General features: G+C 35.8%; 1 protein-coding gene across 4 annotated transcripts in view; it reads left to right on the plus strand.

The window, feature by feature from the left end:
* Positions 1-1,432: 1,432 nt before the first annotated feature.
* Positions 1,433-23,280, plus strand: part of MON2 (MON2 homolog, regulator of endosome-to-Golgi trafficking) — a 121,526-nt gene continuing 99,678 nt past the window's right edge. For 2 of the 4 annotated variants that reach the window (XM_036894819.2, XM_036894821.2), the window contains exons 1-3: positions 1,433-1,962; positions 14,070-14,133; positions 22,547-22,674. In XM_036894819.2, coding sequence (XP_036750714.1) covers positions 1,852-1,962; positions 14,070-14,133; positions 22,547-22,674 — 303 coding nt within the window. In that variant the 5' untranslated portion in view covers positions 1,433-1,851. Of the gene's footprint in view, positions 1,963-14,069; positions 14,134-19,221; positions 19,303-22,546; positions 22,675-23,280 lie in introns of those variants that run through there. The other 2 variants (XM_057486844.1, XM_057486843.1) reach the window with 2 other exon arrangements.

Raw genomic sequence — 23,280 nt, forward strand, 5'->3', positions numbered from 1 at the left:
GTAAAAGATTCTAAGGAAGGTGATTTTGAGTCAATCATGCTAGTTAATAATGCAAAAAGTTAAATTTCAGAAGAAAATGGCTACATAGGGAAAGGCACTGGTAGGAGCTTGGTTCTAGATTACAGGGCCAATTAATAGAGAATCATTTTTAAAAGCTCCTTGGGACCACAAGAATGTCTGCCATATATTTCACATAAAGCTTTTATTTTCTGCTAAATTCACAGCTTTTAATACATAAAGTTTATATCATAGCAGGGTCAAGCTTCCTGGAAGTTAATAGGCACAAAAGGTCCAAATAACTGTTCCAGAAGCTGCCTACTCTTACCTTACCTGCCACCTTCATTCACACTTGCTTTGCTTCTTCTCAGATGGAAAAAAATTTTGTTTACAAAGTACTTGAGGTGCAAGGCTTTCTTATTGTATAGCCAAACATTGCCACCTACTAACAATCTCATAGGTCACTGTCTTTAATTCTGTGTCATCAGCTTCATCTTTTACCTCTACGTTGCTCAGGCTTTCCCTCTTCCTTTCTCTACTTCCTACTCGGTAGTTGTGAGATGTCTTGGGCAAAGTATAACGACCTGGATCTTCGGGGAATAGCCGATTTTTCTGTTTACCTTTGCATTACATGTATTTGGCACTGCAGACTTAATGGAGGCCTTTATATCGGTTTCTTAGTTGAGCATCCAAGTTTTGTTTTCAGTAGGCTATTCATTCATTCAACACGTATTTATTGATTAGCTACTGTGTGTCATGCACTGTTTTAGGCTTTGATGATTCGGCAGGGAATAAAACAAGAAAAAAAAATCCCAAGGCTTCGGAAACTTTCCTGTTAGCTGCGAGACAGAGAGACGGCGAAGGAGGCGGGTCAGATCGCCTAGTGCCTAGCAGGCGAACGGAGGAATTTCTTTTTTACTTTGGCGCAAGTGGAAAGCTAGCGGAGGGCTTGAAACAGAGGACAGCTTTACCTTCGATTTTACAGATTAGGAAAATAAGTGACTACTCCTCCATTGGTCTTAGTACAACCTGGAGGGACTGCAGTTTAGGTCCGGGGGAGCGGCGCGGGGCTTAACTGGAGGTAAGTTGATTTAGGGCCACTAGCCGAGATTCTGGGGTACGGAAATGAAGAGGGACAAGAAAAAAAAAATCCAAACGGAAGCAAATCGTTACAGTTTAACAAACGTGCGCAGAGATATGCCAACGAGTACCCAGGACTCCGTTCACACACTTGTCAGCGAAAAGGAAGCGAATCTGTGAGAAAGCGAAGCCTGAAGCCTACTGCCACGGGGAGTCTGAGACAGCACTGCGGCCCGGAAGCGGGCCTGACCCCTGCGTGGCCACACCCCCATGCCCGCCCCGCCGGCGGCTCGCCGCCCGGATTGGCCACGGCGGGGGCGGGGGCTGCGATATCCGGAAGTGCTGCTGACGTGTCCCGGCCGCGCTCGGAATTGTGGGCGACTGGGCTAATGGCGTCGGCGAGTCTGGGGGGCAGGGGAAGCCAGCGCTGAAGCTTCTCGTCAGGTTGACTGGTGACGACTGGCTTGGCCGGGCCCCGTGGCAGCGGGAGGGACCTTCCCGCCTGGTAGGCTCCTCGGCCAGAGCCGGCGGAGCCTGGCGGGGCGGGGCGGCGTCGGGGAGCGCCTCGGAGAAGAGCCGGGGAGCTGCGAGGAGGCTGCTGGGTCGCTCGGGCACTCTCCAGGTTCGCAGCCCAGGCCCGGTCGGACTCCGTGGAGCCCGAGCGGCGGGCTGCGGCACGGCCGGAGGCGCCTGGAGGGAGCCGTCTGTCGCCCCAAGTAGCTGACGGTGCCGGAGTTTGCGCCGCTCAAAAATTGGCTCGTACCTTGGTGGATCATGTCCGGCACCAACAGCCCCGAGGCAGTGAAGAAGCTGCTTGAGAACATGCAGAGCGACCTCCGGGCCTTGTCTCTGGAATGCAAGAAGAAATTCCCACCTGTCAAGGAGGTAAGCTGCGGGCCATGTCAGGAGAAGGCGCTGTCAGCGCACAAGGTCCTGTGGGGACGCAGCCCTCCACTCCCACGTCCTGTCCGGCTGAACTTTCATTTGGCCCTCACTTCCGGATCTCTGAGTCGGTGGTTTGTCTCACAAGCGCTTTTTGTAGTTTTCTTTGGAGAGTTCTGAGGAGCTTTGATTTTGTCCACTCTCCTTCGGATTCAGGAACGAAGTTCGCGGAGTAAGCCAGTTCAGCCAATTCAGCTAAGAGTGACTAGCCAAGCCAGAAATGAACACTTAGGTTGCTTCTAAACGCTAATGTCGTGGTGAAATGTGTGCTTCTCACGTTTATAATAGATATCACTTAATTGGAAGTAACTTTCCTTTTTGTCATGTGGCGTGCAGCTTAACTCTGTGTCAGCCCATGAAGTCCTAATAATCCAGAGACACCTAATTTAGGACGAGTATGGAAGACGCACAGTAACCATGTTAACGCTTGTTTTGAGCAATACTGTAGTGGGAAGTTTGGGTTTAGAGTCAAAGTTAATACACCTTGCAATACAGCAGTACATCTTGCTGTTAGATTATGATAAGTCGTCAGAACAAAAAGGGTATATTAATAAAGAGGCTCAAGACAATAATATAAATTAAAATTTCCGACTATTTCCTGAATTGAAAATTTTAACATTTAGTTCCTATTGGCTTTTTCTCATAAGATGCCATTTATTTCTCTTAAACTTTAAAAAAGCAGCTCAATTTCTTGTCTCCTTTCAGAAATAAGCCATTTCAGTGATTTTTTCTTGTATATTAGCACAACTGGCTAGTACATCTTTAATAAAGTAAGCAAATACTACCCAGTGATGGAAACCAGAGGTGCCACTTTTGAAAGTATGTTTTATTTCAGATATTCCATAGCTTTTTTTGATACTGATTTTCATCATTTTCTTTGTATCATCTTCTGTTGAAAGTTACAGCAAGTAACGTGACTTAGGCTGTTCTCACTGTAAGAGAAGTGCTCTCATTTAGAACGTGTGAAATCCTGTTGTGTAATTTTAACTATAATTAATAGAACTGTTATAGTTCATGTAAAAATTGTGATTCTTTTATATTATAGGCCTTTGTGGTCTAGCTTGGGAATGTAATTGCCATTTATTACCTTATTTCTATTGGAAAATGCATTCAGAGTTCCCAACAGGTAATTTAACAGTTGTAGAACTCAATACACCTAATCTAGGAATTCTTTGTTAGCTTTTTCAATTGACCTTTGGCTGAAGAGATGTTTCATAATAGCACACAGTCTTTGAGGTAATTGCAAAAATAACTCTTGGTGTGATTATTTCTGATACATAATTTCATATGTAGTACATGCTCCATCATAAAAATGTGTTGAATGAATGTAAAAGCCTTGACTCCTTAACACATGGGCACTTCTAATAAGCTTACGGCCCTACTTTAGGAATTGAAAAATGACCTTGACTGTGTCATAAGTTTAAAGCAAGAACGGAGTAATCAGTCTACAGTGATGTTTTAGGAGAGAGAGTTGACTTTCAAGAAATATTTTGGTTGAATTAAATTTTTCCTGGTAATCTAATAGCAAGGCTAAATTTTGGCTTTTGTTCTAGAAGAAACTGGTAAGTTTTTAGTTTTATTTCCTGGGGCAGGGGGTGCTGGTAAACCCTAAGGCAAAGCCTTTATAAGTATAAGAAGCTTTTCTATCTATACAGGTTTGCTACCTAGTTCACACTCTCAGTAGTTTCACAGGTATTACTCAAAAAAACTCCTTCTGAACTACATATAAGGCTACTCAAGAACTTATTAAAGTGCTAATTGTCTGTGTGCCTTGTAAGGGATGTCTCCTTCCTCAAAACTTTAAGGTGGAATGAAGTGAGACGTTCTATATTTACTCTTTATCTTAAGATTTCAGTAATTTCTACTTTTTTGGCCATACTGCTTGGCTGTAATTTTTTTTTATTAAAATATTATGGATATACAATCTTCTGAAGGTTTCACACGAGCAACATTGTGGTTTCAACATTGACCCATATTATCAAGTCCCCACCACACTCCATTGCAGTTACTGTCCATGAGCGTGGTAAGATGCTATAGAGTCATTACTTGTATTCTCCGGGCTATACTGCCTTCCCCGCGACCTACCTATATTGTGAGTGCTGATTATAATGCCCCTTAATCCACTTCTCCCTCCCTCCCCACCCACACTCCCCAACCTTTGGTAACCACTAGTCCCTTTTTGGAGTCTGTCAGTCTGCTGCTGTTTTTTCCCTTCAGTTTTGCTTTGTTGTTATACTCCACAAATGAATGAAATCATTTGGTACTTGTCTTTCTCCAGCTTGGCTATAATTTTTAAAAAATTAATGATAAGCTGGATTTTAAAATATTTCAGTCAGTTGGAAAAACAGAAGAAAAGAGTATTGTAAAGGCTAGTGTCTTATTTACTGATATTTACTTATTTGGACTTTCTGTGTAGTTTTCTCCATCTTCATTGTTTTCATTTGTAAATCTACCCTTTGCATATTAAATTATTTTTATAGTGGTTAAAATTTCATTCTGTCATTTTATAATAAAGGTAGTAATGATATGACATCAATATATTCCTTCCTCTTTTTATCTCCCTACTTTGTCCTTAGTAAGTCTTCATGCTTCAGCACTATAACTTTTTTTTAGCACAAGTGTACTTCCTAATTTGTTCTGGAATATTTGTATGAAATATTTTTTCTTTGTCTTAAAAATTAAAGCTTTGTAAATCATTTTTATGTAATTGATAGTCAGTGGCCTTCAGAGGTAGTAACCTCTGAAGCTTTTATGTTTATTTAATGAATAAAAACATTTTGGTTATTTTCTTGTTTGCAGGCACTGCTGTGTGGAAACAGAGGGGAATCTGACTCTGGAAGCATAGTCAGTTTGTAATTCTTGAGTTAGTCTTAATAGGATGAATGGAAGCTAGCCAACAGAAGAAGGGTTTGGAGAAGTGGGGGTCATTGTAGGCAGAAGAAATAGTACATGTTTATATCCCATGTAAATAAATTTCATTTTAGGTGGTTGGGAGCCATTAAAGCTTTTTAAGAGAGAGAGAGTAATATGATCAAATTCATAGTTAGTAACATTATCATAATAGTGTTGGTGGGAAGAATTAGAGGAACTGAGATTGAGACAAAGAGAGGAAATTTTAAAAAGTGATGATTGCCTGAGTTGAGGTTGCAGTAGAAGTAGACAGGATGTTGCTTGCATTGTTGTGGACATGGGTAAAAGAGAGAGTATGGACTGAAAAGAGATTTTGCAGGTAAAATTACCAGGGCATAATGACCTTTCATATAATAGAGAGAAATCTATGATGCCTCCCAGTTTTTTGGCTTGGGAAATTGGGTGGAGAGATCACTAAGAGAAAGGATATAGGAAATGTTTCTGGGAAAATGAGTAGTGATGACTATATTAAGTTTAAGATTTGTGTGTGACATCCAGGTAGAACCGACTAGTAGGTGTTTGACAATGATGGTTTGGTACTTAAGACGGGGGTTTCATATTTAGGAGTATCAGTTAATATATGATAGTAGAAACCGTAAGTGTAGGTAAGATGGGCAGGAAGAGTGTATAGAATGAACATACTCAGCTGAAAAAGGACCTGGAGGAAACAACGTTAAAGGGAAAGAGGCAGCTGAGCAGACAGAGGTAAGGGTATGCAACAGAAAAAGCATACGCGCCAGAGCCAGTTCCTGAGAACGCTGGAGTTTTGAGGATATAAATAAATGAACTGGCTTTCAATCTGAGAAGGGACACATTATTTTCTGACAGAGAGAGGGAAAAGGAAAAATGGGTTTGATTGTGATAAATTTGAATGAAGGGCGTAGTGGAGAGAGAGGAGGTTGTGGACAGTTTGGCCTGTGGCCTCTGTTTTCTTGGTAAGATAGGAAACAAGCTTACTGCTAGGAATAGTGATGAAAGAAGTGATGGATAGGAAGTTTGAGGGGAGCAGTAGATCACTTTGGAGAAGAAGAGAAGAAATTGACTTGGAACTCTTAAGAGTCTGGCAGGAAGAGTGGTTGAAATGAAAGTAGACTGTGAGATCTAGGTTGGATTCCTAAAGGAAATGGAGCAGAACTTTGGGAAAAGGTGGAATACTGGTACCAATTTAATAAAAAAGCAGTGGAGTTAGGGAGAGAGGGAGAGAGCTAGAGAAGGCTTGGGACAATAGTGGGATATTGGATTTCAGATTTCTAGTGCTTCACTAGAGGTTGATAAAGTTTAGGGAGTGGGTAGTAGAAGAGGAAAGAAAAGGAAGTCCTGTTTGATTTGAGGTTATTAGAATTAGGATTTTGGATAGATTTTTTTTTGTTTTGTAATGAAGTAGAATCAGTAAGGGTGTACATAAAAAAGAACAAGTAGTTTTCCCAGGCTTTGAACTTTAAGTTTCCTCTTGCCTATTCAGGCCTTGTAGAAGTTGGTTGGCAGGGACTTTCACCTAAAAAAATCAAACGTGTCTTTAGTAGAGTTCCTTAGTGTTCAGTGTTTTTATGTCTTAGCTGTCTGAGGGGGACCCTTGGTGAAAAAAAATGCCTTCAATTTACTATGACAGAATTCTCCCTTTAACTGGCTGTTTAGGGAAAGAGGCCCAAGTCAATTGGCTGTTCTGGTGGGGAGATCTCATTTTCAGGACCTTTAGACAATGGGGAATGAGAGCTAAATAGTGTCTGCATGCTTAATTGCGGTGCCATAACCACTGAAGTTTATGGATAAATTATAAAACAGAATAGTTTGGTTTTTACTAAGTTTTTGACTGTTGTATTTTTACTTTCATATAAATAGTGAATAGAGAGTGAAGACCAATGAAAACATATTTTTAGTCAAAAATAATAGATTGATTATGATTATTAGACTGTGTTTTTGGTAATATAGAATAAATAAAAGACATTGTTCCTGGCTTATAAACCAAAAGGAAGATGTACTTCAAAAATGAAATTACTTTCTTTTATATAAAAAGTATAGCTTCTTTTTAACCATGTATGAAATAATTGGGTTTTGCTATTGCTCTTACAATATAATAGAAGTTTATTAGTGTCCTAAGTGTAAAGTGTGGCAGGAAATACAAAAATGAATGAAAAACTGTCTTTATCTTCATAAAGATGGAGTGAAATATTGTCTTTCCATGAGACTAGGAACTTTGCATCCATTGATTCTATTGCAACATGCCATTTCAGTTTTAAATATACAGAAACTATGGTTTAGAGAGGGTCAGTATTTTGCGTTAAGGTAATAAAACTGGAAAGCAAAAGAACTGGGATGTGAATCCATGTGTGTCCATCTCTAACTCCTCTCCTTTCCATTATATCATGCTGTAAATGCCTTTAAAATATACTTGTTTTTCTCACTGTTCCTCACTTTCTTGCATTGTTTCCGGCCTTACCACAATGCTAATGACTCCTAAATCTAATTCACTAACTATGCTTCTTTACTGACCTGAGGTCTGTGTTGTTTCCAGCTGTCGAACACATCTACCATAATATCTTTCACATACTTCCAGTAGAACTTTTTATAAGTGAACTTATTTTCCTCAAAACTTTTCTTTTCCTCTCATTTCACTTGTTTTGTTAATGGTATTTATCACTGTTGCTTACTTTAGTCACGTTTGTCTATCTTGTCTCACTCAACTCTCTTCCAGCTCTGTAATTTCTAATGTACCTCTCCCTTCCTCTGTTTTCTCAGCTGCGCTTCTAGTTCCAGGTTTTAGTCTCATGCCTGGCCTCTGATATGCTATAATGACACAGAAGACCAACCATTCTATATGATACCATTAGATTATATACTTAAGCAGTTCAGACACTCTCAGTGGCTATTCTGTACTCACAGAACTTCTTTCCATAGAATTTAAGACCCTCTTGATCTTTCCAACCTTCCTTTCCAGCTTTACCACCCTCACCTTTCCTCATATGCCTTTATGCTTCAGCCAAACTGTTTTGCCTCCTATTATTCTCCAAATATGTCCTACTGCCTCTGTCTTTCATGTTATTGCTTCTTGGGTTTCTTTTGCCAGCCTGGTATCACCTCCTCCCATCTCTTTTTGAAATTAAAATCCTTTTATTGATTCCACTTTAAATGTTGCTCATCCATTTGCTGTATGCATGAACCAACTTTACAGATAATTTTCTAATTTCTTCCCTCATTCACTTACTTAAGTCATGTATTCATGAAGTAATTTTTGAATACCTGCTGTGTGTCATGTACTAGGTAGTTGCTAAAGCAAACCAGTTGCAGCTTTTGTACAGGATTTTCAAGCTAGTATGTTTCCCTCTGCTTTCTTAACTTTCACTTAAGCTTATTTTCTAAGTTATTTCCTTGTAACTCTTACATTTTAACTTCTGTTAATAGTTATTTTAGTTTTTTTTTTTCTTCTCTAAATTGCCTTTTAGGATCAGTTTTGGATCTAGTTTATCCTTTTATCCACCATGGTGCCAAGCATTTGTATATTTAGGAGGTCCTAATTATATACTTGCTTATTAACTTTTTAGAAAAGAAAGGGGATACCAAATATGTAGGCACACCACACATATATTTTTAGCTATCCACATGTAATCTGCATTTGATATGTTAAAGAAAATTTTTTGTTTCCTAGAAGCTAGAGGTTTTTGTTTTTTTTTAGTCCAGAGGTTTTGAATAGGATGCCATATAGGTACATATTTTTCAAAGCTTTGGGATTGCAGGCTAATTGCAGGTTACAGAAGAAAATATTTTGGTTTCAATGTAGTAATTGTTTTATGAGTATATTGTCCTCTAGGGAGTGTTCTAGAGCTATTAAGTGTTCCCAAGTGTGGACTTGACTTTAGATCTCTTGATTTTACATCTAAAATTGTTAAGTCCTCAGGCAGCTTCATTCCTTCGTGGTGTCTTATGAGTACATTTTTCAACCAAAATTGCCATTAATTTGTATTTCACATTTCTTCTTTAACTCTTATTTCATGCTATGACCTCAGAATAATTAATTTGGACCTTTGGTAAATTTGTTCTGATTTTGAATCTCTACTCTTAAAGGTGTTGTGAAAAATATATGTTTTAAAAAATGAGAACATAGGAGCTTTGGTGAAGGGAAGCAGCATTTAAATTTTTGTAGCTCTTGTAAATTTGTACATAATTCTAATAGTAGACATGTGTTAATTCCCTTCCTAGCATCACTTCCCTCTTACTCTTCCTTCATTTACAATCTTTTGGAGTTAGGTAAATTAATCTCATTCCTTTCTTCAGGGTACCTTGATTAGTTTAATCAGTTTAAATCCTCCCTGCCCCTATCTTCATTTCTATTGGTCATATAATGCCCATGAGTGCTCCTGGAAAAGGAAAGTTTCCTTTCTTCCTCAGGAGCTACTGAAACATAACCCTTTCTCTCCATCTAGTATATAAAGTTGTGAGATGTAGAATGACTGCAGCTATTTTTATTGTCAGGATTGGAGGCAGCTTGAGGATGAACCTACCCATGGAACAGGACAGGACCAAGAGAATGGCAGAGAAGTGAAAGCACAGTGAAGTGCCTGATGGCATTGTAAATCTCTGGATCAAAATCCCTCTAGATTTCTCAACTAGTGGGAGGTTAAGTCTGTCCTGTTATTTAGAACATCTCATTTGTTTGTTTGGAAACATTTCTCGTGTAGCTACCTCTATGCTAGGCACTATAATAGACATCAGTAATACAGAGAGATGAATGAAATATGTTTCTTAATCATTATGGGATTTACAGCCTGACTAGAGAAACAGACATGTAATGAGATGACTGGGATAAAGTATTACAGGTACAATTTATAGACAGCCAACAAGGAGGGAAAGACTTTTCAATAGTTGCCGCAGAAGTAAGTGAAGGAAGAAATGATTGCTGTCCTTGCTCATGGTGCCATAGAGTGCCTGAATTGGAAGAACCTGTACCAGGAGTCTCCAGCTGTCTGCATGTTGTTAGCAGTGGTTTAATTTCAGCAAACCATTGTTTGTCACATTTAGTGTTAATTTAGGTTTGTACTTAATTTGGGAATTTGTTGGCTTTATAATTTAAGAGCTATAAAAACAAGGAGTATATTCCTAATTTTGTTTATGCATACTTAAATTTGTCAGACACTGGGTAGGTCCATGAGATTTTTTTTCTCCCCTTTCTAAAAGGTGTTCTCACACCACTCAGTTTTGAGAAACTGTAGTAGGCGTGGGTGCTAAGACAGTGGTTGGAGGGGGGATAAAACTAAATAGATCTCTTAGTTTGGGTTGATAATGAGAAGTTTATAAACTAAGATTTGGAAGTAAGATTTGAGAACAAAGAACACAAGATATGTTCACGACACAGCCTTTGTGTGTTAGGGAGAACCCCAGATGTCTGGTCAGTGACTGGATGGATGCTGCATCTGTTCAGAAAAGTGGAGGTTATAGGAAGAAGAAAAAGGGTTTTCTGGGGCCAGGGTCAGGGCCCAGGGTGGTGCATAAGAGGAGATGGCATCTGTTTAAATATCTTGAATTTAAGGTGCCTTTTAACTAAATCTAGGTTAATAAACCCTATAGTTTAGAAGACAAGTAAGGAAAAGGTAAAGAATATGATTTAGGAGTCTTCTGCATTTAGAAAGTAATCAAAAACGTGGAATTATGAGATTGCCCAGGAAGATTGAGTGAGAAGTGAGACAGGATATTCTCTGTGATTTTGGAAAAGGAATCAGCATTCTCTCGTCTCTGCTTTTTTTGCCGCTAGCCTCCATATTCAAAATCCCTGGTGGTGTGTCTGTTTGAGGAAGAGAAAATATACTTGAGCAAGATTAATTTTAAGAGTGACAAGTACTGAATGCTGCAGAGTACTTAAAGAGTTTGGCTTTCTTTCCAAACTCACATTTTGCTCTCAGAATAGAGATTCTAGACTACCCACCTTAATCTATGTCATCCCTTTCCAAACCTGTAGAACTCACAGGTTTTTTTTTCACGAGGGCCAATTTCAGAAAAAATAGCTATGTTTACAGCTGAGTAGTTCCCCTATTGGATATACAAAGTATCTGATCAGAGTAGCGGGTACTTCTTATTAAGAAGTCTCTTCTTCACATAGACAGTCCTTGATAAAAAGAAGAAGATCTGAGTCCGAATACGTCCATTTATGCAGGACTCTCTGGAAGATGTAGATATGAAGTAAGACTGCGGTGTTGTAAATAAACATTGGTAGTGAAGCTTCCTAGCAACACAGGTTGCTTGCGAGAATAGGATGATACAGTTTCAAAGTATGATAACTGAATGTAAAAAATGACAAGCAGTAATATAGGTTTAATTATGTGTAAGGCCACAAACAGTCCTGTTGGTGATTTCTTGACTTTAGGAATGAAAATACTGGTTGTATGTCTTTTAAAACACTTTACTACTTTGGAACTACTTTAAAAAACTCCTATTCCTTTTCTTTACTGTGTATCTGTATAAAAATATTTATTCAACATATTTTACACTTACTTGTAACCTGTTTATACTTATTTATGACACATATATGGGTCAGCTTATTTATCTGAGGAAATCAAAATAATGTCTGGCAAATCTGAAATCCTTTACTGACATCTAACATATGGCATGGTACAGGACTGATTTTGGAAACTGTTCAGGTCAAGCTCACTAGAATTTGGGAAGTACACATACGTTGATATTTATGATGGTTCCATCTGATCAATCTCTCTTGACCCTGAAGCCAAATAAAATACTGAATTTGAGCATATGTGGGGGTACATAGAGCCAGAGTGAAAAGGGGGAGAGGCTGAATATTTGAAAATGATTATGGGAGAAATCTCAGTGAGCACTGATCAATTTCAGCTAGCCCAGTAAGAAATTTACCCAAGGGAGTTTGAGATGGGGTGTATAAAGTATACAATAATAATTTCAGTGTTCTTTAATTTTTACAGTAGTAAATTTGCTAAGGTCTGTACATCTTCTAAGTGTACCCGAACCTGACCACCTCTAACCATCTTAGTCATTGTCGCTTTGGGCCTGCCCCCTGCCATCTCTCTCTTGTATTGTTGCAGTAGCCTCCTAAATTTTGTTGCACATTGAAATCACCTGAGAATTAAAAAAAATACTGCTGCCTGGCTCCCCCTGGCAGTCATTCTGATTTAACATAGAAAGGGTTGGAACATGGGCATCAGGATTTTTTAAGCTTCTGGTATTTCTGATACACACTGTCCCAAATAATCAGAAAATCAATGATCTTTCCCTGAAGTAATTTGTTTTGACTGTATTTTTCTGCTAGTAACCTTGTTTAATTTGGGCCATTGCCATTTCTTAAAATGGTATAAGTCAGTCCTCCTGGATTCATCATGGTTTTTAGTTTTCAGCAATGAAAGCTGACTTTGGCTGATTTAAGCAGAAATGAAGTTTATTGACGGTATATTGAGTGGCTCACAGAATTGGTAGAAGACTAGATGGAGCCAGCCTTAGAAAAGTAATAGGAACAAAGGGAGGCTCAACAGCCAGAACCAGAGCAAAACTCCTACCACTAAGACCATTAACGCTGTCCCTGCTGAGTGGTGCCTGGATCCTCAGATTGCGCTACTGGTTGTGCTGCCTGCTCCGGCTGCCACTGGGTCACTGCCCTTGCAAACTAGTCGTTACCTGCACTGTTGCTGTCATCAGAAAGAATTCTTTCGTCTCTGTTTTTCTGTGTCATTGCCTCCATATTCAAAGTTCTTGGCAGGTGTGTCTGTTTGGATAAGTATAGGCTGCCAGGGCATGTGGGAAAGCAAGTCCCTGACATTTTCAGTTTTTAATAGTGGAAGATAGGCTTTATCTTATATCAAAACTCATGAAGATGGAAAATCTCTAAACATAGGCAGGACTTCATATGCTTGGAAGCCAACCAAATGACAAAGATCTACTACTACACATAATAGTATAACCTACAATGTGTTATTTATTTGATGCCTTAATCCACTGGTCCTCAAACTAAGAACCCATAAGACACTGGTATTCTTCCACAATTACTTTTAAACCTTTACAGCCTGCTAACACTTTTCTCTTAGAAAGCAGTAAGAGATAACAGCCTGCTAACAGTTTTCTCTTAGCAAGCAGTAAGAAATAACAAAGTAAATGAGCAAGAAGCAAGCAAATTAATAGGAAAACTTGGACATATAACCTAAAAGTATTTATGTATTATTTTTGGAAGTGTGGAGACCACATAAGTATAAAATAGGTGTATTTTCTTGATACTAAAAATGTTCTGAGTTTCTATGATAAAGGTTATATATTAATATTATATGTCAACACTGCCCAATAGAAATATAATGTGGGCCACAAATGCAGCCCATATATGTAAATTTAAGTTACATTAAAAAGAAAAGCATTTAATTTTAATAATAAATTATTTAACACAATATGTTCAAAATATTATTATTTCAACATTTAATCAAAGTAAGGGTTTTAGTTTACATTATTTTTTTCATATTAAGCCTTCAAAATCTAGTGTATATTTATACTTAGAGCCCATAGCTCAATTCAGTCTTGCCACATACAAAATGTTTGTTTTAGTAGCCATGTGTAGCCAATGCATACTATATTGATCAGCACCCATCTGTGGCATTGTGCAAAATATTATATGTCTTCTGAGTACTACTAGCTAAACATACTTATGGTGAAGCATTTCGACACCTTATGAAAATTTATGGATGTTAAAGAAGTAACCTACAAGTAATAACAAAGTTCTTGGTTGTCCATTCACTTCTATTCCAAAACAGTTCTACTGGATTTTGGAGTGTTTCCTAACTATTTTACGGTGGGGAGGGAGGTGTGAAATGGGGAAGAGAAACCCAGTTTTTTTCATTGGGCTTTGTTTCTGTTTTTTATTTTATAAACATTTAAATTCATGAGGGGTTAGAGTCTTCCTAATGTGCCTTGAGACAGAGAAAGGCAACATGCTACAGTACAGAGTTTGCATGTGAATAATCAAATTGACCATATTTTATTACACTTTTAATGTATATGTCACTACTAGACTTTAGTATCTGAAATTTTGGAAGTAAACAAGATAATAGTGACAGTGCTCAAGATTTTATCTATCATATATGATTTTTTTCCCTAGATAATTCATGTTGATAGTAAGTTTTATGTTCTAATTATTTTTATTCTTGCAGGCTGCTGAATCAGGAATAATAAAAGTTAAAACAATAGCTGCACGAAACACCGAAATTTTGGCAGGTAATTTTTTGCATTAAAAATTCAACAATTAATGAAGATTTGACTAACAGTAAATCTTAACAGTAGAATCTTAAAAAAAAAGTCAGTTTTCTTTAGCATCTCTTCCTTATGCCTTAAAGTGCTATTCATAATGTAAGGAACATGTAAAAATCCCTAACTTATGAACTAATTGGGTTTCCCAGAGATGAATGCTATAAATGTCTCTCAAATCAGAAAGCTAAAACTAATTCCTTAAAGACAAGGATTTTTCTTAGACATCTTTGCGTTTTCTTCTACTCTTGTTTATTACCTAAGACACATCTTAACCATAAAAGGCATTCACTTGATATTTATTGTGTTGATTTAATGGAAGAATGATCCTCAGTCCACCTTCCAAGATCTGTTTTATCTTTAATATAATATAAGCAGGTCATAATGTAGTATTATAAATTTAATAGTACTTATATGAGTTTTGAGTCCTGGGATGAAGACAATATGGTCATGAATAAAGAAAGGAGTAGGGTGGAGAAAAGAATACAGATGCGTTTTCTTATATTCTCTTGGTAGAACTGGGTTTTCAAGGAGTAATTCTAGAGTTTCTCTTTGGCACCCTTTTGGTACTCAGTTTACCTCCTCTCTTTGGTGCCTTCCTGTTCTTGCCTCAAAAACGAGCGTAGAAAAGAAGGAAACTGGCTTCTGTTGAGAATCCGTTACCTTTGATGCATTGTGCATTCTTTCTCATACAAGACAACTTTGTGGGGAAATAAAGTTCTTATTTTATAGTAGAACACATTGGGATGCAGAGAGACTAAATTACTTGTCTAAGGTCGCATGGTAAGTGGTAGACTCATATTTAAATCCGGGGCTTTTCAGAGCCCATGCTCTTCCTGCTGCAGTGTGCTGCTGTGGTATTGTGAGGTTTCCACACTAACTACTCTCTCCCAAGTGTTCATGCTTAACCAGTTTTTACTTGCCTGATCCCTCAATCTACATTTCCAGTTAGAATACTGCTGTTGGTCTCAGTTAGTTATAGAAAAGCAGTCTTAATAAGTTAATTTTAATCTTATTAAGAATCCAGATAGTAAAGAATCTCTTTAACTCTCATAAATCTTTTTTACATTTTTAAAAAAGGATACCAATAAATCACTCATTGGTGGAATTTCAAAGAGTGTTACAAAATGAAATGAAGACTTTTGGGAGCAATTTAAGGGTAGGAGATGAGTGGATTTCACTTAGCCTTCTCAGCTTTGCTGGAAATTCATCCTTTGGTTTAGCTCTCCTTAAACTGCATCTGTTTCTCATAGCTGCTTCTCTGATTTGAACAGTCTGTCAAAGCATCAAATAGTTTTGTAACATTATTTGCAGCATTGAAGAATGCTCTGTGTGCATTTTGGAAAGGGGTATAATGAAAGTGATGGGTAAAGGCGAAGGTATGTATGGTTGGGTGGGGGGGATGGACAAGTGGGCTTTGGGAGATGTATGGTGGGTAGATTAGCTACTGTGAGGAAATTAATGTTTAAAGGTAGATTATGACCTGGACATTTTTAAGTTGGAAATAGTCATAGCTAATCATATTAGAATAGTATTACAGATATTTATTTTTGCTACTATTGCTGCTGTTACCATGGTAAATCCTTAATTATTCTACAATAGTAGAAGTTTTCATTGGGTCTGTGATTGATGGAAGATTTTTTTAAAGAGACTGATTTCTTCAGAGGACCACTAGTTGTTACAGTTCTATACCAAGTAAAATGTCTAATTAGTTAATTTTAAAGATGAATAAGAAAAATTTCATCTGTCAGTATGTATTTAATATATTGGTGGGCTATTTAAATCATTTAATTGTTAGCTTTATTCAGTCAAACTAGAACAAATCTTTACATATATACAATTAGTAGTTCATGCTTTAATATCTATAGTATCCAGAGCCATGTACTTGAGGAGCTATATTAGCATTTAAACTTTTTCCTAATATTTCTTACCAAATATAACAATTGATACCTAAAAATATATAGATTTTAGACCACTGTCATCTTGAAAATCAAAGGCTCTTAATAACAAGGAGTTTTAATTAGTCACTATATAGTTTAGAAACTGCTTAAGTCAGAGTACAATTCATACTAGGAAACATTTGTAGTTAACTTTTTTTTATTTTGAGAAGTGCTTCTCTGTAGTGCTAGAAACTTTAAGTTACTTTTGTGCCATAATGGATGTTAAAGATAGTAAACAATTGAGGAGTCTCAAAAGAGATGGGATATTGAATTCTCAGATATCTCTGCATATTTAGAAAATATAAAGGGTTGCTATAAAAATCAGAGCCCTTAATTAGGATCAGTGATACTCAGCATAGATTTCTAGCCAACTTCACTTTCTTTGATTTATTTTCCAAGGGAAGGTTATTTACTTTGCGGACTAAGTCTTTGCTTTACATCTCCCCTTCTCTTAAGCATCCTCCTTTAATGTTTATTTTTCTTTGTTTTCACTGCTGTCATGAATGCTGACATAAGTGGGAATGCTATGCCAGGTAATGTCAGCAATTGATTCAATTATACAGGTCAATATCTCAAAATTTCCTTTTTCTTTAAAGAATAAAACTCTGCAAATGAGAGATAGCAACATAAAGTTTTTCATTTACAAGGCCAAATGCCTTAATCTTATATTTGACTACTATATAGTTAAAATTGTCTTTATTATCCCAGCTCTCCATATACTTGAAATTGACTGAGAGGCTTGTGTTATACAAAAATTACATAAACAGAGAATCTGCTTTTTGAATAAATACTTGAAACAAGGAATCACTGTGGTCATATTTTAAAATTGTATATTTAACCCCTATCCCACACATATGGTTACATCTACCAATGGCTGCTTTCAGCTACTGTGAGTATACATCTAGAATTTTTACATATATAATCATATGTCTCACTTGTGTTCTTCTTTTCTCACACAGTTTCCCTCATCTTTTTTCATATCTACATGGTCTTGTTACTAGCAGGTCTCTAAGTAGCAATGAATAAATACACTTTGGAATTTTTTTCTAATGTTAAAAGATAATTTATCTGCTGACTTTAGTATTTCTGTCTTATCAATACATATACTTTTGAGATTTTATAAACATTATAACATATTCTTAATAAGGAAATAATTATGTAGAATCACTAGGGGAGATATGAAGATGGGTAATATAATTCACTTAAAATTTATATGAAATACAAGAAATATACTTAAAAAGTATGTTTGTACCATTTATCCTGTTTATCTAACCTGCACCTCCATTTGCTTTCTGAAGTCCTTTACCACAAATTTTCCCTTCCAGGTCACATACTTCCTGAAGGCAGGGTCAGTGACTTATTCTTCATATATTGCTAGTGGTTAGCATATTATGTGGGGAATAGTAAGCCCTCGTTACATGTAGGCTAATAAATGAGTCATTCCAAAATGCGAGTAAGTCTCTTCATGCTGCCTTTAATGAGTTTTTCTACCTCTCTTTAATTTTACATGTTAGGATTATTTGAGTATATGAATTTTGTCATTTTTCATCCATGTTAGCCAGATAACAGAGTAAAGAAGGAGACAGACCCTATCCTATACACACAGTTCTAATGCTGTGTGATAAATGCTAAATGGAAATAGGGAATATAGACAGGCTTCTTATGGGAACATAGGGAAGACATCTAATCCAGCCTGGGAATCAGAAGCTGAGTTTTGAAGCTAGAAAAGGAGTTAGCCAGATAAATAAGTTATAGGAGCAGTAAGTAAAGGAGATTACTTAACATACATGAGGTAAAAAAAGGTCTATTTGGATACACTGTTTAAAGTATTGACATTGTGTGACAGTCATAACAGCTTGATGGAAAGAGTTTGAATCAGGGAAGTGAAACGTTCATATTGATATTTTTCTGTAAATTACTCTAACAGCAGTGTGGAAAATATATTTCAATATACCAATAGTAAGGCAGAGGTCTGTCAGTAGGCTATTTGTATAATCCAGGCTAGAAGACAGTGGGCTGTAACTGGTGCCATGCTCACAGATTTCTCTACAATATAATGTGTTCTTATTTATTTTTTCCTTAAATTAAAAAAATTTTTAAAAATTTGTATCCTCCCTTTTATTATATCATAAATACTTTGATTTTTTAGCATAATTTTTTAGCAAGTGATTGTGGTTTATATAACCATTCCTTTATGTTAAGTACATTTAATTATTTAGAATTGTTTTTAAAAATAAATTTGTAGAATTTGAAATTATTAAATTAAAGTATATGAACATGGTCTTGGAATTTGTCACCATACTGTTTTCTGAAAAGATAAACATTTATGCTTTTACCAACAATATGTGAGCATTTTTATAACATCTTTGCCAGATCATCATTTTAGAAAAATTTTTGATAATTGAACAGGCAAGTGACTTCTAATTTTAATTGACATTTATTTTTAATGTTGAACATTTTCCTCTGAATATATTATTTGAGTTTTTGTATTTTCCTTATCAAAGTGTTTGAGCCATTTTTAATAGCAAAAATACTAACTTCCTATTATGTTATTATATTTTTTCAAGTTATTTACCTTTTAACTTTTTATCTAAATGCTTTTCATTTTCAAATAATTTTATTTTTCTGATTTGTTATTCTCCACTTAGGAAAGCCCTTCTCCTTCCATATAGCTGATAGTCATTTACATTTTCTTCATGTTTTTCTGTGTTTTTTAAAATTTTTCCTTAATAACATATGGGGGGACATAAGGACCTAGAGTTTTTTTTCTTTTGCAAAATTAACTAATGAATTATACCAGTATCTTTTGTTGAACAATATTTCCTTTTCCTATATTGTGCTTTTAATATGAAACTGGCCATACTTTTATTTGTCTTCCTAATTTTGAATCATTTAAAATATTTTCAGAACTTTTGAACCATTAAAAAAAGTTTTTAATGTTGTTAGGAGTATCCGGCTTTCACATAACTAGATTTTAAGGGTTTTGTGCATAGCAGTCATGTCTACATCACATTTTATTTCTTTCACAAGAAATTAAAATTTATCATCATAGAGCTTTTATTAACCCCTATTAATGTGATTCATAGAGGGGTATCCTAGCTTAATTCTTTTTTTCCAGGATAAAAACTGCAATTATGCAGTGAAACTGCTCAGAGCAAGGAAACCCCTAGGATATGGGGACCTGCTGGACCTCTTTCAGGTGTGTGGAAGTGCATCATTTGATCTCACAGTTATAAAATCTGGAAATAAATTATATATCAAACATAGTGTTATTCTGTTAAAGGAGTTATGCTTATAGAGGGACTTAAGTAGAAAATGAACTTTTTCTTTTCTTACCCCCAAAGCTATCCTTATATTTTAATGGAAATTAAAACAGAGAGTTTTGATTAGAGAGTCAGCCTTTCCCCCTTTTTTTACTGGAATGATTTAAAAAATGGTTAAAGCAAGATGTCTCTATATTGCTGTATAACCTTTTTCTCAATGTGATTTCTAAATTCTTAGGAAGGTTCTTATAGAAAGCTATGCTTTAGTAGCATGTCATTAAAATAAATGTACATAAAGATACAGCCACTGCCTCTCAATTAGAAGAGCAAAATTTTAAATTTCTGCTTTCTAGGACTACTTTCACTTTCAAGAGAAGGAAAAAGCCATACTTTTTGTTATGATATTTACTTACTGCATTGTGAGCTCAGTATTGTGGATATATTTTTGTTTTTCACACTATGCTTCAAAAGACATAATAGATCAGCAGGTTTTATTTTTTTGTTTATCATCTATTCTGAATAACATAGAAACAGACTTTTTGACCACTGTATTCTCATAAACTGTGAGGGGGTAAAAAGTGGGAAGGAGATGTGAGATAGATGTTTGAATCCTTTGAGTTACATTAAAATAAATAGTTTTTAAAAATTATTTGTATTACTCCCTATCTCAGCTTGATAGACCTAGAAAACTGTGACTGACATGTATACAGCATTTCATTGTAGCTCACCTTATTTTATTCACTCTGAGATGCACAATTTTTTCATATTTTAATATCCCCCAAATTAGATGGATCTTGCAATTGATGGCATCTTAGAATCACTTTGCTGTAGAAAGTGTCGTAGTTGTCTATTTTTGGTACATGTGTGAACTTGTTCGTAGTTGTTCATATTATTGTCACATTAGTTATGTGCATTGTTGATAGCACATAAATTTAACTGCTATTTAAAATGTCACCCTTCTTGTGCAAAAACTTTGTTAATATCTTATGGTAAAGTCAAAACAACAGCTTCAAAATGTGCAGAATGGCTATTGCTGGCTTAGAAGATTTCAGACAATAGTGAAGTACTCTTTCAAGAAATGAGGCATCCCACACAAACAGTCCAATTAAAAATTGGGCATGAGATCTGAGTAGACAGTCTACAAGAAGACATACAGGTACATGAAAAGATTCTCAACATCATTAATCTTCAGGAAAATGCAAACTAAAACCACAGTGAGTTATCTCACACCTGATAGAATGGCTATTTTCAAAAAGACAAGAAATAATAATGGTCTCGATGGCTTAGAGGATGAAATTGTGAGGAACAATTTTAAGTGGTTAGAAGCATTGTAGTATAGTTTCATAGGAATAGTTTAGCATTCATTTTCTTTATGTGATATTGCAGGTGTGTCTTAAAATCATTGTCATCAGAGACTGAAAGTTCATTGTTTTTCCTTCGGTGAAGGCAGGACCCCTTTCCTTTATTTATCTGAAGATTTCAGGCAGACAGCTTTGAAGTACAGATCATTAGTTCCTCAAACTTTTAATTCTTTTAACTTGCATTTGCATCAAGTGACATTTTTACCTTAAAGAGTGGCTGCATAATGTTGTTCGAAGAATCGGGAACCAGGAGTAAAAGATACATTTTCAAATACCACCTACCTACAGTGTCACTTGGGCCAAATCATGCCCTAGAAACTGTATAGGATTTACTGTAATACTCAGATGAGAAACACATGTTAACATCATAAAAGTTATAAATGCAACTCATTACTATTGAAAACTTCTATTTACCTGAATAACATTCAATGATTAGGAATATTCAGCAGTGTTAGGGGTAGCTGCTTACTTCAGTGATTCTGGCAGGATTTACTATGGTAGGATATTTACTGCTTCAGAATAGTATTCTTTGAGCTTTATTGTCATCTTAATTATTCATATAAATGTTTTGAGACATTCTAATGGAAAATTTATGTCTCTGGGTTTGAGTAAAAACTTTTATGCTTAAGAAAGCAGAGAAATAAGGCAAGGGATTCCATTTGACAGCACTGTTCTTTGCTAGTGTTATTGCTATCTTTTAGCTATGCTCAGTCAGTAGTTCATGCTGGCATATTTAGAGGGACTTTGCAGAGCATGCTGTAGGAAATTGTAGTCTTCACTTGCCATACCATAAAGAGCTTTGGAGAAGCAGCTTGGGGATTTAAATGATAAAATTAATGTTAGCACAGGTTTTACGCTTTTACTGGCAATTCTGAATGACTTTCTCGTAATTTCTTTTGAAAATATGTTAAAACTCAGATTTTTATGTCTTTATTACAAGTCTTAATCTCAAAAAATAATTGATGAATGGTAGTACCTTTGAAAATATACTCCAAACACCTAAGTTTAATGCTCCCTTGACTTGGAATTCCATGCTAGCTATTCAGATCCTTGAGGATGACAAACTTGTCTTACTCATCTTTGTGTAGCCATTCAGTAAGTGCATATTGACCTAATTTTGTTTTGTAAATTTAATTATGTATAATTCAGTTTGTGTATTTTCTAACCCTTCACGTTTTTGTTGCCACTTGAAAATTTCTGAAAGAATTGGCTTGGTGGAGGAATTAAATTAAAATTTGGAATTGTGGCACGTGCATCCAATTAATTTAAAGTAATGCTTCAGTAATAAGAGGAGTAATGTTATTGTTTTTAATGAGCTTATTTCTTAAAGAAGAAATTAGGACTGTGTATAGCCAAGGCATATAATGAAATTTTAGGGAGTTTCTGAATATCATTCAGAAGTGTGGTAGAGATGATGTGAATACTATTTTTAATTACCTTTCCTGCTCTAGAATATGAATTGTTACTCATGTTTTCCCTTTTGCACTATTGAAGAAATAGAGTGCTTCTCTGAGGCTGGATAGAACTTCTGAGAAGCTTTCCTTAAAGAGTTTATAGCACAAAGTGGAGGAGAACCAGAGGACAAAGTATCTGAAGGAAAGCCTGGGAAAACTGTACTTGCTGAGTATAGTTTAGATACAAAGTCTGTAATATCTATCTGTAGTATTTTAACTTTTCCTACTTGATTTTTGTTCTGTTGTTTATTTTACAGAAAGGTAATTTTTATTAAGATTTACATTTATTGATTGTAATTATATAAAAATATATTCCTATTTATGAATTGATTTAATAATTTATTTTATATGTGTTCTAAATAAAGCATTGAAAGAAAACAGCTCAGAGGTTGTTCAGCCTTTTCTAATGGGTTGTGGAACGAAAGAGCCGAAGATCACTCAGCTATGTTTGGCTGCTGTTCAAAGACTTATGTCCCATGAAGTCGTGTCTGAGGTAATGTGAAGATTTTATCTGAACTCTGTACCTAAGAATCAAATGAGGTGTTCTTGGAAGGGGAGAATGAAACATTCCTGATAGTTAATGTAGAACAGTTTTACATGTTTGAAAAACATAGCTTAACTTCAAAAGATTACCAAATTGTCTAATTATTAAACACTCATAAATAATGAATAAAGATGAAGAGGTGCATTTTGTCAAGTCATTTATAATAGGAAGCCATAGTTCAGCAACACAGACGGTAATTTTGAGAACTAAGATTATCAATTTCAATGAAGAGAATGTAATTCATACATTTTTTTAAAAAGGTGGGAGAAAAATCATGACTATTTCCTGGATTATCTAAAATAATAATATGTTGGTCACTAACTTAAGTGTATTGTTTGGATCTAACCTTATGATGGTAAAAGAATCATTTCATCACTATGAATCTGCATCCTGCTTTCAAATGTAATGGTGTTACCTTAAACTTTGAACTCCGTAAGGTAATTTAATAGAAGTGATAAATTCTTTGCCTTTAGGATAGCATTCTAACAATGTCAGGTTTAATTGAGTTTATATATGTGCTGTTAATTTGAGTTGCATTTTGTTTTTGGCATGACA

This window comes from Manis pentadactyla, chromosome 10 (genome assembly GCF_030020395.1).
Source record: "Manis pentadactyla isolate mManPen7 chromosome 10, mManPen7.hap1, whole genome shotgun sequence".
Lineage (NCBI taxonomy): Eukaryota > Metazoa > Chordata > Mammalia > Pholidota > Manidae > Manis > Manis pentadactyla.